At 48.7% G+C, this 16956-nt stretch overlaps 1 protein-coding gene across 1 annotated transcript; it reads left to right on the top strand.

The window, feature by feature from the left end:
- The first annotated feature begins 1289 nt into the window (after positions 1-1289).
- YBX2 (Y-box binding protein 2) lies at positions 1290-16352 on the top strand. The gene is made up of 10 exons (XM_081886931.1): positions 1290-1596; positions 6313-6376; positions 8598-8631; positions 9409-9498; positions 9589-9882; positions 10706-10818; positions 11814-11988; positions 13553-13732; positions 14688-14780; positions 16018-16352. Exons 1-9 carry the CDS (start codon positions 1425-1427, stop codon positions 14736-14738), a joined length of 1173 nt encoding a protein of 390 aa, XP_081743057.1. The 5' UTR covers positions 1290-1424; the 3' UTR covers positions 14739-14780; positions 16018-16352.
- The last annotated feature ends 604 nt before the right edge of the window (positions 16353-16956 follow it).

Below are 16956 nucleotides of genomic sequence, written 5' to 3' on the forward strand. Positions count from 1 at the left end.
TGTCCAACCATCTCGTCCTCCGTCGTCCCCTTCTCTTTGGGCCCTCCATCTTTGGGCCCTCCATCAGGGTCTTTTCCAGGAGTCTTCTCTTCTCATGAGGTGGCCAAAGTCTTGGAGCCTCAGCTTCAGGATCTGTCCTTCCAGTGAGCACTCAGGGCTGATTTCCTTCCGAATGGAGAGGTTGGATCTTCTTGCAGTCCAGGGGACTCTCAAGAGTCTCCTCCAGCACCAGAATTCAAAAGCATCCATTCTTCGGCGATCTTTATGGTCCAGCTCTCACTTCCATACATCACTACTGGGAAAACCACAGCTTTAACTATACACACCTTTGTTGGCAAGGTGATGTCTCTACTTCTCAAGATGCTGTCTAGGCCTGTCATTGCCCTCCTCCCAAGAAGCAGGCGTCTTTTAATTTCGTGGCTGCTGTCACCATCTGCAGTGATCATGGAGCCCAAGAAAGTAAAATCTCTCACTGCCTCCATTTCTTCCTCTTCTATTTGCCAGGAGGTGATGGGCCCAGTGGCCATGATCTTCGTTTTTTTGATGTTGAGCTTCAGACCATATTTTGCGCTCTCCTCTTTCACCCTCATTCAAAGGTTCTTTAATTCCTCCTCACTTTCTGCCATCAAGGTTGTGTCATCTGCATATCTGAGGTTGTTGACATTTCTTCCGGCAATCTTAATTCCAGCTAGGGATTCCTCCAGCCCAGCCTTTCGCATGATGAATTCTGCATATAAATTAAATAAGCTGGGAGACAATATACAGCCCGGTCTACTCGGAAGGAAATCCCGTCGGTTTGCAGCGGAGCCTTTTCCCTCCAGCCGTGCAAAAAAAACAAAAACAAAAAAACAAAAAACTCCCCGCGGTGCAAAACTTTGGCAGGACCTTGATTAGGCTGATTACGCCCAGCAATTAATCGCCTCGCCATCCCAGCCGCGGGCGCTGGAGTCCCTCTCTCTGCTGGCGTTGCATCGCATCCTTCATCCCACTCCGTCCCCCACGTGGCCGCGGAGCACCTGAGCGGGACCCGGCGGTCCAATGGGAGCGCGGGGCGTGGGCGTGGCCGCGGGGCGTGGGCGTGCCTCTCCCCCGCACGCCCCGCCCCCGCCTTATCATCTCTCTATATATAAAAGGGGAGGGGGTTGGTCAGCGCGGCCGGTAGGCAGGTGCGAGGTGCTGATTGGCCGGAGGGCGCGCGGGCGTGCGAGCGAGCGGCGGCCGTTGCTGATTGGGCGTTGGGCGAGGGGCGAGGGTGTGTCGGCGGGCGCGAGGCGGGCAGCGGCAGAGGCAGGCGGGCGGGCGCGCGGTGAGGAGGAGGAGGGGGCGCTTCGGCGGCGGCCGCGGCGGCACCAACGGACGGGCAGGCGGACACCCAACAGGTGGAGGAGAAGGCGGCGGCGGAGAGGCGGACGCAGCCGGCGGGGATGCTGAGCGAAGCTGTGGAGAGCGGAGGAGGAGGCGGCGGCGGCGGAGGAGGAGCCGTTACCGGCCCCGGGGAGAGCCCCGCGGGGGAGCCCGCGGCCAAGCCCGCTCCGCCCGCGGCAGCCTTGCCCGCGGCACCCGCGGCGCGGAGCCAGGCGGCCAAGCGCGTCTTAGGTGAGGGGGCTGAGGAAGGAGGGCGGGCGCGGAGACCCTCTGAGGGAACCGTTTGCCCCGCGAGCACCTGAGGGAGGGGGAGGGGCCTGGGGGTGGGCGGGGCCAGCGCCAGCTCTGGAGCGCGGTGGGCGGGGTCGCGGGGAGGGGGCGGGGCGTCATGGATACTGGGGCGGGGGGGCAGGTCCCCCCAAAAGTTGGGGCGAAAAACCACTTGGCAAAGTTTGTGGCAGGAGCAGGGTTTTATATATATATATATAATTGGTTATTTGGTCAGGCTCTGAGGTGTGGGGAAGGGGCGTGGCCTAAGAGGTTGGGGGCGGGGCTAGTGGGGCAGGTGCCCAAGGTTGGTTTTTTTTTTGGGGGGGACCACACTAACTTTACTAAGTTTGTAGTAGGAATGCTTTAGAGAAGCTGGACTCTCAGGTGTGGGGTAAGGGGTGTGGCTTGAGGGATTGTGGGCGGGGTCACTTGGGCGGAGGCGGGGCTATGAGTCAGGGAGGTTGGGGCGGAAAAAAACTTGGCAAAGTTTGTGGCAGGAGCAGGGTTTTATATATATATATATATATATATATATATATATATATATATATATATATATATAATTGTTTATTTGGTCAGGCTCTGAGGTGTGGGGAAGGGGCGTGGCCTAAGAGGTTGGGGGCGGGGCTAGTGGGACAGGTGCCCAAGGTTGGTTTTTTTTGGGGGGGGGGAACCACACTAACTTTACTAAGTTTGTAGTAGGAATGCTTTAGAGAAGCTGGACTCTCAGGTGTGGGGTAAGGGGTGTGGCTTGAGGGATTGTGGGCGGGGTCACTTGGGCGGAGGCGGGGCTATGAGTCAGGGAGGTTGGGGCGGAAAAAAACTTGGCAAAGTTTGTGGCAGGAGCAGGTTTTTATATAAAATGTTTATTTGGTCAGGCTCTGATGTGTGTGGAAGGGGTGTGGCCTAAGAGGTTGGGGTGGGGCTAGTGGGGCAGGTGCCCAAGGTTATTTTTTTGGGGGGGGGACCCCACTAACTTGGCAAAGTTTGTAGTAGGAATTCTTTAGAGAAATAAGTGCTTTAGAGAAGCTGGGCTCTCAGGTGTGGGGTAAGGGGTGTGGCTTGAGGGATTGTGGGCGGGGTCACTTGGGCAGAGGCTGGGCTATGAGTCAGGGAGGTTGGGGCGGAAAACCACTTGGCAAAGTTTGTGGCAGGATCAGGTTTTTATATAAAATGTTTATTTGGTCAGGCTCTGAGGTGTGGGGAAGGGGTGTGGCTTAAGAGGTTGAGGGCGGGGTCAATTGTGGGCGGGGCTAGTGGGGCAGGTGCCCAAGGTTTGTTTTTTGGGGGGGGACCCCACTAACTTTACAAAGTTTGTAGTAGGAATGCTTTAGAGAAAAAAAGTGCTTTAAAGAAGCTGGACTCTCAGGTGTGGGGTAAGGGGTGTGGCTTGAGGCATTGTGGGCGGGGTCACTTGGGCAGAGGCGGGGCTATGAGTCATGGAGGATGAAGGCTGGTCCCCATAAAGTTTGGGGCGAAAAAACTCTTGGCAAAGTTTGTGGCAGGAGCAGGTGTTTTTTAAAAAAGTGTTTATTTGGTCAGGCTCTGATGTGTGGTACAGGGGTGTGGCTTAAGAGGTTAGGGGCGGGGCTAGTGCCCAAGGGATTTTTTTTGGGGGGGACCCCACCAACTTTGCAAAATTTGTAGTAGGAATGCTTTAACGAAGTGTTTTAGAGAAACTCAGGCTCTGAGGTGTGGGGCAGGGGTGTGGCTTAAGAGGTTGGGGGCGGGGCTAGTGGGACAGGTGCCCAAGGGGTTTTTTGGGGTGGAGAGGAAACCCCACTAGCTTGGCAAAGTTTGTAGGAACACTTTTTTTAATGAAAAAAGTGCTTTAGAGATGCTCAGAGGTGTGGGGCAGGGGGTGTGGCTTAAGAGGTTGTGGGTGGTGTCACTTGGGGCGGGGCTAGTGGGGCAGGGGTGTGGCTTGAGGGATTGTGGGCGGGTCACTTAGACAGAGGCGGGGCTATGAGGCAGGGAGGTTGAAGGCTGGTCCCCAAAAAGATTGTGGCGAAAAAACACTTAACTTGGCAAAGTTTGGCAGCAGTTTTTTAATATTAAAAAAAGTGCTTATTCGGTCAGGATTTGATGTGTGGGACAGGGGTGTGGCTTAAGAGGTTGGGGGCGGGGCTAGTGGAGCAGGTGCCCAAGGGGTTTTTTTGGGAGAGGGGAAACCCTACTAACTTTGCAAAGTTTGTAAGAACACTTTTTAAATGAAAAAAGTGCTTTAGAGAAGCTCGGACTCTGAGGTGTGGGGGTAAGGGGTGTGGCTTGAGGCATTGTGGGCGGGGTCACTTGGGCAGAGGCGGGGCTATGAGTCAGGGAGGCGGAAGGCTGAGCCCCAAAAAGGTTGGGGCAACAAAACCGCTACTGACACATTCATTGCCAAGTTTTTTTATATAAAAGTGTTTATTCGGTCAGGCTCTGATGTGTGGGACAGGGGTGTGGCTTAAGAGCTTGGGGGCAGGGCTAGTGGGGCGGGGGAACCCACTAACTTGGCAAAGTTTGTAGGAACACTTTTTTAAATCAAAGTGCTTTAGAGAAGCTGGACTCTCAGGTGTGGGGTAAGGGGTGTGGCTTGAGGGATTGTGGGTGGGGTCACTTGGGCAGAGGCGGGCCTGGGAGGGTAGGAGCCACGCCCCCAAAACTTTACAGCTTTTTTTTGGGGGGGGGGGAAACCAACTTGATAAAGTTTGCATTAGGAGCACTTTTTAAAATGAAAAGAGCTATATAGGTCAGGCTTTGAGGTAAGGGGCAGCGCTGTGGCAAAAACCACTAACTGCCCAAAATTTGTGATAGCAGCATTTTAATTTAAAAAAAGCGAAGACTAAATTATAGCAGACCAGGCTTTCGAGGTCCTGAGAACAGGGAGAGTCTTAAGGGTCGGTGAGCAGAGTCATTTGGGTGCAGAGAGGTGGCTAGGCAATGGGGGCCACCCCCCTCAAGGGGTTGTGGCTCATTTGACAAAAACACTAACTTGGCAAAGTTTATTTTGGGAGCCCTTTAAAACAAACTCTGGCTGATGTGTGGAGCAGGGGGGTAATTTAAGGGCTTGTGGGCGGGGCAGGAGGGCAAGACACCAGAGAGGGTGGGGGCCATTGCCCCAAGGGATTGGGGCTTAATTGGCTAGGTCCTTAATTGGCTAAATTTGTTGCTCTAGTTCAGCGGTTCCCAAACTTACAATAATAGTGCACCCCTTTTGAGAGTTTTAGTCTTACCAGCATACTATTTCTTGGGCAGAAATAATTTGGGAAAAGTTTTAATTAATACCATTTTGTGTTTGAATCGCATTCTGCAGCTTTTTGCTCTTTTTTTTGCCCTGTACATTTTGAAACCCTTTTGAATACACAGGGGTATACATGTCACACTTTGGGATACATTTCTCTAGTCCTGGGAAATAGCGTTCCATGTACCCATGGGCGTAGCCAGGCTTTGTTAGGGGGGCGGAACTATCTGTGACGTAATTGGTCAGCTAAGCGTTGTTTTTTTCATTACTTGATTGGGGTGGGCAACTGCCCCCTGCGCCCCCCCCCGCTATGCATGTGCCTGGCTCTTTTAAGAGGGGAAGGACCTCACCACACAGGTCACCTTGAGCTCATTGAAAGTGGGATATAAATGCAAGAGTTAATTAATTTTAATTAGGGTTTGAATCTGGGACCGGTGTGCAATGCATGTTGCCCATTGGTGAAGCTATGGCTCCTCCCTTGCTGGCAGAGGAATTTGATCCTTTTGCCTTGGAAATAGTTTAAATTCTGCCACCTCTCTCACATTCCCCCATCATAAAGAGATGACCGAATGGTGTGCTGTAGCCTTTTACAGGATAAGCACTTGTGTAGGTAGGGATGCTGGGAAGTGTTCCTGGTTTGGGGCTGGTGAGGGCGGGGGGTGTCTAGGGTTTCATGGGAGAAATGGATATGGGGTTGCTTGCTTCAGAGTTAAGGTGTTTTTGCTTATATTACCTGGCCTTAAAGAGAGCTAAAATCCCCCATTAGTATAATTTTATTGTTAAATTTCAGGGTGTCAAGTATTTCTTCCCCTCCTCATTTAATCCTCACAACAACCCTGTGAGGTAGGTTAGGTTGAGAGGCAGTGTCTGAACCAAGGTTACCCAATGAGTTTCATAGCTGGGGATTTTGAACCCTGGTTTCCTAGGTACTGGTATGACACTCTATGCCCACTAACCACTATGCCACATGGCTAGACCTCTGGCAGTTGAAACTGATGCAAATGAGGTTGGAGCCATGAGAATTCTGCCTCCTGAAAGTCTATTGAGGGACTTGACCACCAACTTTAAAGTGTGTATTGCTTCTTTAAAGCCTAGAGAAGCTGGGACTGTATATTGCCAAGCTAGGTATCTACTAGATTATGTTTTAAAACATTTCTATGCCGCCCTCTTTAAACCACTCACAACCCCGCCCCAAGGTCATACAACAAAGAAGTATGTAATAACTGTGTAGTCGTAGTGGGTTGAAATAAAAATTAGCTAGCCTTAGGGGCAAATCTTAGCTTGTTTTGGAACTCCTGACCTGAACCCAAACTCTTAATGCTTGCAGAGTAGTGTTGGGGTATGGAAGTGGCTTGGAGGTGTGCTTAGAAGGGAAAGATGTTTCACCAGGTGGGTAGAAGTGTTTCTGCCTCTCAATGTGTGAATTTTCTTTCTTTCTTTCCAACGACTTGCAGCCACCCAGGTGCAGGGCACTGTGAAATGGTTCAACGTCCGCAATGGCTATGGATTTATAAACAGGTGAGCCTCCCTTGTTTACCTCCCCAAGGGCTTGGAAGATGCATGAAACTCTGGGGCCTTTTATTTTACATGCTTATGAATTTATAAATTTGATTTACATTCCATCCTTCCTCCCTAAGAAGGAACAGGCTTGGTTGCAACGGATTCTTCATCTCAGGAAGTCAGAAGCAGCTGGAGTTCTGACAACTCCTGATCAACAAAATGCAAAACTTTGAGTTTTACAACCAAACTTTTAAGGAAGACAACTTTATAGTAGCTTAATCCATTGAAATTTATTGACTTAAATAATAAATTGACAATGATTACATAAGAATAGAACCCTGCTGGATCAGACCAGTGGCCCATCTGGTTGAGCATCCCATTCTTCTAGATGCCTATCGGAAGGCTGCAAGCAGGACCTGAGTACAGTAGCATTCAAGAAAGTCCCCTTCAGTAGATTCCCACTGCGGTGGCTGATGGTAAAAAAGGGAATGTAAAGGGGGCCAGGCTTGACTAGTAGCAGGGCCGTCTTACCCATAGGCGCTAGGGGTGCGGGGCTCTCAGGGGCGCCAGGCCAAGAGTCTGGGGCCTGAGAGTTGAGTCCGGGGAAGAGCCCCATCCATTGGTCGGAGTGCCATGGTGGGCTCCTCTGATGCAGGCGGCTCTGCCCCGCGAGTTCGGGGGTGACCGAGCCAGCAAGATGCTGAGGCGGCTGGCCAGCTCCACCCTCCTGTGTGCCTGGGATTGGATCTTTACACCCCGGCACCATATATGCTTAAGACAGTGCTGACTAGTAGCTATATCTTCAGTTTGCTTTGAATGTTGGCTGTGAATCAGCAAGAAAGAGAACTGCACTTCAATGAAATGAACTTTCTCTTAGGTCAACTGAGCCTGAACTTAAGCTTAGCGCCACAAAACAGAGCTGCTTCTCAGTTCCTTAATTTCTCTTAGAGAGCCTCTGAGTCACAGGAGCAAAGACTAACCCAGAAATTGTCAGCTGGTCTGTTCTTTCGCAGAAAAAAATCTTGTGCCCCACCCAAGATAACTCTAGTGAAAGACTTGAGCATACCTGAGCAAGATTTCCAGTATATCCTTGTAGGACTAATGTACTAAAACATAAGAACTCCTTAACAGGTCTATCTATATCTGAATGATCGGAAGATGCTTCCTTGGACCTTTGTGCATTTGACTGAATCCCCTTACAAATAGAACACTCTGTTTGCTTGTGTGTGATTTTAGAAATCTGGCCTGCTTGGTTGGACTAATAATCTGTCAGACACCAGTGTGTGGCTTGGCTAATACAAACAGCTGATTAAGCCAACAAGCAGAGCTGTGACACTCCCAGCAAGCCAGCCAAGGACTTGGGATGTTTATCCATGCTGTGTGTTGGTACTATGATGCCCTCTTTGGGTGGCTGTATGTAAATGGAATTGGCTATGCCAGCAGAAAGCCACTGTTAATACTAATAGCATGGATTTCTGGTGAAGCTGATAGAGCAGAGAGCTAGAAGCTTTCAGATGGTGTGTGTGTGTGTGTGTGTGTGTGAGAGAGAGAGAGAGAGACAGCAGTGCTTAACTTAAATGAGACCTGTTGTCAGACTGGGAATTTCTGTATTCTGAATTTCAAACTTCTCATAATATACAGTAGAAACTTAATAGCTATCACATGCATCATCACCTGATCAGTTATGAAAACAAAATAAAGAAGTGTGCATGCACACGAAAGCTCATACCAATAACAAACTTAGTTGGTCTCTAAGGTGCTACTGGAAGGAATTTTTGTTTGTTTCAACTACGGCAGACCAACACCTACCTGTAACTGATCAGTTATGGTTCTCCTTTTACGTTTGCGGAAAACAATGTCTGTGTCTCATTTCTCTCAGCTTCCTCAGACTAGGTTAGCTGGGTGCCTGTCCCAGCTGAAGAGGTACCAAGTGGGTATGGTGGTAGTGACCGTGACCGTAGGCTGGTATAGGAGTAGACACATTAAAGTTGTGTTGTGGGTGCTGGGCATGTTACTCAAATTGCAGCAGGGTCAGATGGAGTTTTACCCCCCACAAACCTTTTGTTACTTCCCTGCCTCCAAGCTGTGGGAGATGGGATCTGGCTAAAATTGGGAGAGGATTGTAGAACTCATACCTCCCCACTCCCTAATTTGAGCCCTCATTTGGCGTACATGAAATCCAGAACTCTCACCCTCCGCGTATTCTGAGCTTTGTCTCCCTCTCCTTCCCTCAATACAGGAATGATACCAAGGAGGATGTGTTTGTGCACCAGGTAAGAAACACACTAAATTTCATTCTCTTTGCCCTCTTCTCTGTTATGCTGTAGGCTTGTATCTCAACCACAAGCTCGTTCCATGTGGTAAATAAGTTAGCAAACAGAAATCTGAATTATGGCGCTCTGCTGGATTTCCTAGAGGAAATTTCCTAGATGTGGAAATCATTATTTGAATTAAAGAGAGACCCCCTAAATCCTTCTCTTTAGATGATCAGATGTCCATTAAATAATAATAATTTTTATTTATACCCCGCCCTTCCGCAGCCAAGGCCGGGCTTAGAGCGGTTTACAAGCAATAATAAAAACAAGTTGAATGATTACAACTTAAAAACAAAGTTAAATACAACATTAAAATATTGAAACCTCAAGCAATATGGTTCTTCTTGGACTACTCTGTCTATGTACATGGTTTGGAGAATATTCTGTTCTTAAAACTTGCATCAGTAGCCAAATAAGCCTGCATTCCTAATTGCTGGTCGTTATAAAAGAACATTGACAAGAGCTATCTCCAATTGTTTGAGAGTTTGTTAATTCAGTTAGTGTATAGTTCTTGTGCATTATCTGTAACGGTTTGATGGGAATAAGGTATTTGCTTTCTTCCCCACTCCTCAAGGAAGAGCGATGCTGCATCCCAGAAACTTGGTGTAGCCAAAATAGTTGGTTGGTGGAGCTTACAAAAGGGTTTAACTTGGGAATTGGTAGAAACTTGAGAATGTAGCATGAGTTACATCGCCTTCCCGAAAAGTTCATGTTGTCTTCTCTGCACTTTACTAGACTGCAATTAAGAGGAACAACCCCCGTAAATTCCTCCGAAGTGTGGGAGACGGGGAAACGGTGGAGTTTGATGTTGTGGAAGGAGAGAAGGTAAGAGCTGTGGCACTAGCCTTCCAGCCGTTGAAGACTGGGATGGAAGAGTCTCTCCCCACTCCTTTTGTTCCTTGTTTTCTTTTGCAGGGGGCTGAGGCGGCCAATGTGACGGGCCCAGGCGGTGTTCCTGTGAAGGGCAGCCGCTATGCTCCCAACCGCCGCCGCTTTCGCAGGTTCATCCCCAGGCCCCGGCAGGCCCAACAGCCACAGGATGCCACCCGGACAGAAGGGGCCGCAGAGACGGTCAGCGAGGGGGAGAGGGCTGATGATGCTGTACAGCAGCGCCCCCGAAGGAGGCGCCCCCCACCATTTTTCTTCCGCCGGAGATTTGTGCGAGGGCCTAGGGCTCAAGCCCAGCAGCAGCAGGCCCAGCCAGCAGAAGTGAGTCCTCTGTGGGGCTGGAATTCTCTCGAGAACCTGCTGAGAGGTGGGAGAAGCAGAGTATCTAGTCTTTTTCCAGCCACTGTGGGAGGAACCCTTTGTGATCTCTCACTCACACACAAAAGTCAGCCCTACACATAAGTGAATTTGTATAGAATGTCATTGTGGCAAATGGCCTTCACCACTGAGCCATGATCTTCTTTGGCGATCACTTGTAGCTGAGTTAGATGGTCTTCCCTGAACACACTCTTAACAGTGACTGTGGAGGCCAGTTCTGGATCCACACGTCCTTCCACAGTTGGGACATAGGTTTATGGGTGGGAGTTGATCACGGTGAGGGTTTGCCAAGCGTGCCTTCTTCTTAACACATTTCTCCCTTTCATCCTGAGTTCAAGTGTCTTCAAAGCCCATGACACCTTTGGTAAAGGCTGTTCTCCAATTGGAGCGCTCGCTGGCTAGTGTTTCCCAGTTGTCAGTGTTTATAATAATAATAATAAAAAATTGGCTTGAGAGTCTTTGAACCTCTTTTGTTGACCACCAGCATTACGCTTTCCATTTTTAAGTTTAGAATAGAGTAGTTGCTTTGGAAGACGATAATCAGACATCTGAACATGACCAGTCCAGTGAAGTTGATGTTGAAGACATCATTGCTTCGACACTGGTGGTCTTTGCTTCTTCCAGTACCCTGGCATTTGTTCACCTGCCATCCTTGGCTGTAGGTGTTTTGTACCAATGGTTCTAAGTGGCTCTTCTGGCCTTGGGGTAAGAGCAGTTTGGGATAATACCCCGAGGAACTGAAGGCATTGTGATATTTCTCCCTCAGGGCAGTGAAAGCACAGAACCCAAAGATGCCACCCAGCCTGAGGGAGATCAGCAACAGCAGATCCAGGCTGGTGAGAGAGCCCCAGCCCCTCGCTTCCGTCCCAGATACCGCAGGTAAAGCTGCAGGCAGCACCATCCTGTCTGTGACTTCAACCAGTAACAACAAGGCTGGTATTTCAGTTACAAACCATCTTTCTCTTCACAACATCCCTTCTGGGGACCTATATCCATATGATCGAAGCAAAGAGTAGGGTTATTTAGGCAGGTGTCCTCTCCGTATGCTGTTCACCTGATGTACAAGAGAACCTTCCTTACTCTTCAAGGAACAGCATAGTGTTTAAAGGAATAAGGGGAGTACAGTCGTACCTTGGAAGTCAAACAGAATCCATTCTGCAAGTCCGTTGCAAAATGTTCGGAAGCAGCGGAAGCCCCGTCGGACGTTCGGCTTCCAAAAATAGTTCGCAAACCAGAACAGTTTGCGGCGTTCGGGAGCCAAAGCGTTTGAGAACTAAGCTGTTTGAAAACCAAGGTACAACTGTATATGGCAGCTCCTCTGCTTTTCCAGGATGGAAACGACAGCTCTCTGCAAGGTGCATTTTTGAAAGGGATGGGAAAAGGTCAATTCAGCTAGTATCTCATAAACAGTTTTAAGAGGAGATGCACATTCTGCTTTGAAATCTGCTGCCTCTTCCAATTGCTTTTCTCCCCCACCTCCCATTTGAGGAGCTGCCGTTTACAAGGAGTTTGCTATTTAAGTTCTTAAGCCATGTTGCTAAATAACCTCCTGCTTCCTTTCAGCCACTAAGTCTTCCTTTAATGTTTTCATGATATTCTTTATATCCTGCCCTTTGTCCCAGAAGGGAGAATGGGGTGGCTAACAACATAAAACAATGCGTTAATCATAAAAAACTTTTAAGCCACAAACTGATCTTCGTCAACAAAAGCAGCAGCAGGTAATACAGCCCTGAGACCAACCATACTCCAAAGACCTGAACGCAAAGGTGAGTTTTCAAATTATGCCTGAGCATAGCCAGAGTGAGGAGCGACCTGATTTCATCTGGGAGGAGGCTGCTCCATAAGCAGAGTGTGACTATCCTTTGCCTTTCCAGACCTTTCCGCCCCCGCCCACCGCAGCAGCCCACCACTGAGGGAGGAGATGGCGAGACAAAGGCGGCACAAGCCCCAGCAGACGGCATCCGTCCTGAGCCCCAGCGCCAGCGCAACCGACCTTACTTCCAGCGCAGGCGCCAGCAAACAGCTGCCGCCCGCCAGACTGCAACTGAGGTGAGATCCAGGGACTACTGATTGATCCTACTGATGGATAGGATGGGATCTCTAGCCATCAATACCAGCCTCTGTTCTTCTGTCTCAGTCACTTTGGAAGCTCTAGAACACGACCTTGTTTAGTGCATTTGTTAAAAGTTCAATGGCTGAGATAGACGGGAAGCCTTATCTATTTATTTTTGTATTTCTTTGCTACGTTTTTGGTTTGTTTCAGAGAGTTAGCAACTCCCAAAGCAGCTCACATCAGTTAAAAATAAAGGCATCCCCTGGTAAAACATAATCTAAAGAGATTTTTCTTTCTCTTGTGTTTTTTGCTTTTTGGAATAATAAAATATGTTGAAATTTAAAAAGTAATAAATAATAATCTAAAGAGAGTAGGTTCTTTATCTTAACCCAAGTGTTCATCAAATGCTCTGAACAGCAAGAAACTTGCTCCCCAAAGCTCTCTAGATAATTCTGCAACCATTGGCTTAAAAGATCTACAAAGCAATGTGTTCTGTACACTGTAAACATGGGCTAAACTACTTAAGGCAGTGGGGTTTGAAACAGGCTAATTGCAGTCTTCTCTCCTAAATGGAAGTACAAGTAATTTGAAAAGAGGTAAAATATAGCCAGTGCTTACTTACAAATTTATTTGACCCAACTGTGGGATATTACAAAGCAGGGAGGCAAAATGAATCTCCTTCACTTCCAACTCCCTCTCTTTCTCCTTTTTTACTGGGGTGGGGAGGTGCCCCTGTCGTTTGCTTTATTTATACCCATGGCTCCTATGCTCAACCCTTGCAAGAAATGTAAACAATGCAAACATGGTTCTGCTAAAGAAAGAAATCTCTCTTGGCTCCCAGTACGTTTCAGAGCACAATTCAAAGTGTTGGTGTTGACCTTTAAAGCCCTAAACTGCCTCAAAGGCCCAGTAGACCTGAAGGAGCGTCTCCACCCCCATCGTTCTGCCCGGATGCTGAGGTCCAGCTCTGAGGGCCTTCTGGCGGTTCCCTCCCTGCAAGATGCCAAGTTACAGGGAACCAGGCAGAGGGCCTTCTCAGTAGTGGCGCCCGCCCTGTGGAACGCCCTCCCATCAGATGTCAAAGCGATAAACAACTACCTGACATTCAGAAGACATCATAAGGCAGCCCTGTTCAGGGAAGTTTTTAATGTGTGACACTTTAGTGTATTTTGGTCTCTTGGAAGCCGCCCAGAGTGGCTGGGGAAACCCAGCCAGATGGGCGGGGTACAAATAAATTATTATTATTATTATTATTATTATTATTATTATTATTATTATTATTATTATTATCTCTGCCTTGCTGACGTGGCAAAGCTGCCTTGTTCTTTCTCAGTATCCAAATCTCCCACTCACTGTTCAGAAGGGCTGTGCGATGGGCAAGATCCTGTGCCTTACTTTGACATATAGGTGAGGGGCATCCATAAACTGAGCTAGGTTTCTGTAGATCCCAAGGAACTGCGCACTCTGGATGTGCATTCATCTACCGAACATAAAAATGGCCTGCGTGTCAACGCCAGCCTCTACTCAGAAACCCAACCCCGCTTTTTTTTCCTGCCTAAGGCTACCACAGCTACCAAAGAGCAGCCTGCTCCGAGCTCTGCTGCTGCTGGTGGAGACACCCCTGCCACTAGCACACCTGCGATGGCTCAAGAAGCAGTGGTGGAAGCCAGCAAGCCTGCTTCCCCAGCCCAGGAGAGTCCCTCCCAGCCGCTGCCGGAGATCCAGCAACAGCTTGTGGATGTAAGTAGATGCTGGCAGTGAAAGCCTCTTAGTTCCCTTTGAGTCCTCCGTTCCCAGGACAAATTCACAGAAGCAAGGAAACCCTATTCTAACCAGAGATGTTCCTGGATAGGGGCTGCCGGGAGTTGCAGTCCTACGGCATGTGGCGAGGGGGCATAGATTTTGCCTCTCCGTGTTGTAAACCAAGGTGAATGAATTCTGGTTAATGCAGGCTGCATCTTTTGTCAGTACAGTGGTACCTTTGGCTATGTACTTAATTCGTTCCGGAGGTCCGTTCTTAACCTGAAACTGTTCTTAACCTGAAGCACCACTTTAGCTAATGGGGCCTCCTGCTGCCGCCATGCCACCGCCATGCGATTTCTGTTCTTATCCTGAAGCAAAGTTCTTAACCCGAGGTACTATTTCTGGGTTAGCAGAGTCTGTAACCTGAAGCATATGTAACCCAAGGTACCACTGTATATGGAACCCGAAATGCTATGCTGCTTATGGCTAAGACCATGGGTAGGCAAACTAAGGCCTCGGGGCCGGATCCGGCCCAATCGCCTTCTAAATCTGGCCTGTGGATGGTCCAGGAATCAGCATGTTTCTACATGAGTAGAATGTGTCCTTTTATTTAAAATGCATCTCTGGGTTATTTGTGGGGGCTGCCTGGTGTTTTTACATGAGTAGAATGTGTGCTTTTATTTAAAATGCATCACTGGGTTATTTGTGCGGCATAGGGATTCATTTTTTTCCTTCAAAATATAGTCTGGCCCCCCACAAAGTCTGAGGGACAGTGGACCGGCCCCCTGCTGGAAAAGTTTGCTGACCCCTGGCTAAGAGCCATTAAGTCTTTCTGGCACTCTGTCATGTTTTCCTTTGCCACACGGTGTCCTCCGTGAGTTAACTTCAGAGAAGCAAAGTTATTAGTACAGAAAGGGACAGGCTTGTCAGCAGGGCTATTTTTTCTTTGCAGATCTCAACACCTGAGCCTGGGGGAGAGCTGGCCCCAGCCCTACTGGCGTGATGAACCTGCACACGGTGAGGGGATGCCAAGAGCTGTGATCTGGTAAGGATGCCTGGGCAGGAATGCTAAAACTGAACAGAGATGTTGTTGATTTATTACATTTGTGTTGTGCCATCTGAGGAACCCAGGTAGTGCATAAGTGGTCTCCCCTCCCCATTTTATCCTCACAGCAACCCTGTGATTTGGGTTAGCCAGAGAAATTGGCTCAAGCCCTGCTAATAGCTGGATGAGATTTAAAAGGTTAGCAGTCTGATTTCTAAATTTGATGCACTTGTGTGCCTTACATCTGCTAGGAAACAGTCTGAATGGAAACTTCTAAATCCCTGAAGCAAGCTAGTTTTTCTTCCCCTTCCTACTGTTGTGCCATAGCGCTTCTCTGGGCATATGATTTCAGAAGTGAAGAACAAGTAAAGATGGCAAGATGTGCTGGGACCCATCTCTGGTTTTTGGCCTCTTCTGAAAGGGAGCTTTTTAGCATTTAAGAGCTGCATGGCAAAGGAAGAAGTCAAACCTCCTGAATTAATTCTAAGTTCTCAAAGGCACAAGAGGATGCTTTGAGAGGCTTGAGGGGTTATCTCTGAGAAGAGGGATTAACACTTCTTGCTGAAAATTCAGACTGACTTTTGTTTCTCACCATAAACTACAATTTTCAAGGTTTTCTTGTGGGAAACATTGATGCTTGAAACTTGCATTCCTGCATTGGCTCCCAGTACATTTCTGAGCACAATTCAAAGTGTTGGTGCAGACCTTTAAAGCCATAAACGGTCTCAAAGGCCCAGTAGACCTGAAGGAGCGTCTCCACCCCCATCGTTCTGCCCGGACACTGAGGTCCAGCGCCGAGGGCCTTCTGGCGGTTCCCTCATTGTGAGAAGCAAAGCTACAGGAAACCAGGCAGAGGGCCTTCTCGGTGGTGGCACCCGCCCTGTTGAACGCCCTCCCACCAGATGTCAAAGAGAAAAACAACTACCTGACATTCAGAAGACATCTTAAGGCAGCCCTGTTCAGGGAAGTTTTTAATGTGTGATATCTTAGTGTATTTTTGGTCTTTGTGGAAGCCGCTCAGAGTGTGGAACCCAGCCAGATGGGCGGGGTACAAATAAAATTATTATTATTATGCCCCCATAACTTCTGTACGTCTGCTAGAGCTTGGTGTTTACCTTGTGGGAATAGCAGCCCTATGTCCTATTCTGCAAATGCATCCCCACAACGTCTGCTCCCTGAAGGCTGCTGCTTCCAGCTTCTCCTTCTGCCTCTGACCACATCTTTCCCCCCTCCACAGGTGTCCTCAATGTGCCTACAACCCAAGTTACCTCATCCTGCACTTGAAGAGACCCCAAACTTCACCAATACCCCCTTTGCTGCTGTTGAAGCCCTGAATGTGAAAAAAAAAATTAGTAAACCCGAGGGGGGGAATTTGACCAAAAAGATAACTCGCTTTGCTTTAAAAACCTTCTGAGGGGTTTGTCTTCCCTCTTCCCACAGCTTTGCCAGTTTGAGAAAAATAAACTGGCTGTTGAATCTTCAGTTAACTTTTTTCTCCCCCGTTGTTGAAGAACACCCTGTGTGAACCATTGTGTGCAGTTTGGGCGTCAGTAAAAAGAAAAATTGCACAGACTTTGTGTCCCTTGTGTTTTCTTCTCTCCCCCCCCCCCACAAGGAAATAAATGTTGCCTTAAGGTGCTGCTTTGTCCTTTACCCCACAGCTCTTGGTGAGGGCATTTGTGGACGATCTAGATCTTAAGGAATCCTAAGACCTACCCCATAATACTTAAAAATAACTTGGAGGAAGCGGAGAATAGTTCCTGGCACCAAGTGTTGCTGCTTGCTTAGTACTATGCAGAGGGGCCGTAACTGATGTTTGGGTGGATAGAGGTCAGAGATTGTCCAGGAGTCGGGAGAATGCCATAGGGGCAGTGGCGTAGCGTGGGGGGGTGCAGGGGGGGCCCGGCCGCACCAGGCGCAACGTCTGGGGGTTAGGGTTAGGGGGCGCAAATCCACGGGTTAGGGGGCGCAAATCCACGGGTTAGGGGGCGCAAATTACTTGCCTTGCCCCGGGTGCTGACAACCCATGCTACGCCACTGCATAGGGGGCACCAGCCCCACACTAGGCTGCTTTTTAAAAAGAGGCTTCTAAATTATTAGAAAGGTGGCACCTAACTTCCTCAAGTGCAGACAGTAATGTAGTGGTTATTGTAGTAGCAGGACTCTCCGTCAGCCT

The sequence above is a fragment of the Podarcis melisellensis genome (genome assembly GCF_964234715.1).
Source record: "Podarcis melisellensis genome assembly, chromosome: 13".
Lineage (NCBI taxonomy): Eukaryota > Metazoa > Chordata > Lepidosauria > Squamata > Lacertidae > Podarcis > Podarcis melisellensis.

Bases quoted from the DNA above. Each gene is read 5' to 3' on its own strand.
- YBX2 (XM_081886931.1), top strand. From the start codon at position 1,425: ATGCTGAGCGAAGCTGTGGAGAGCGGAGGAGGAGGCGGCGGCGGCGGA. The intron at 1,597-6,312 runs GTGAGGGGGCTG...AACGACTTGCAG, and splicing joins GGCGGCCAAGCGCGTCTTAG to CCACCCAGGTGCAGGGCACT. The intron at 11,989-13,552 runs GTGAGATCCAGG...TTCCTGCCTAAG, and splicing joins CCCGCCAGACTGCAACTGAG to GCTACCACAGCTACCAAAGA.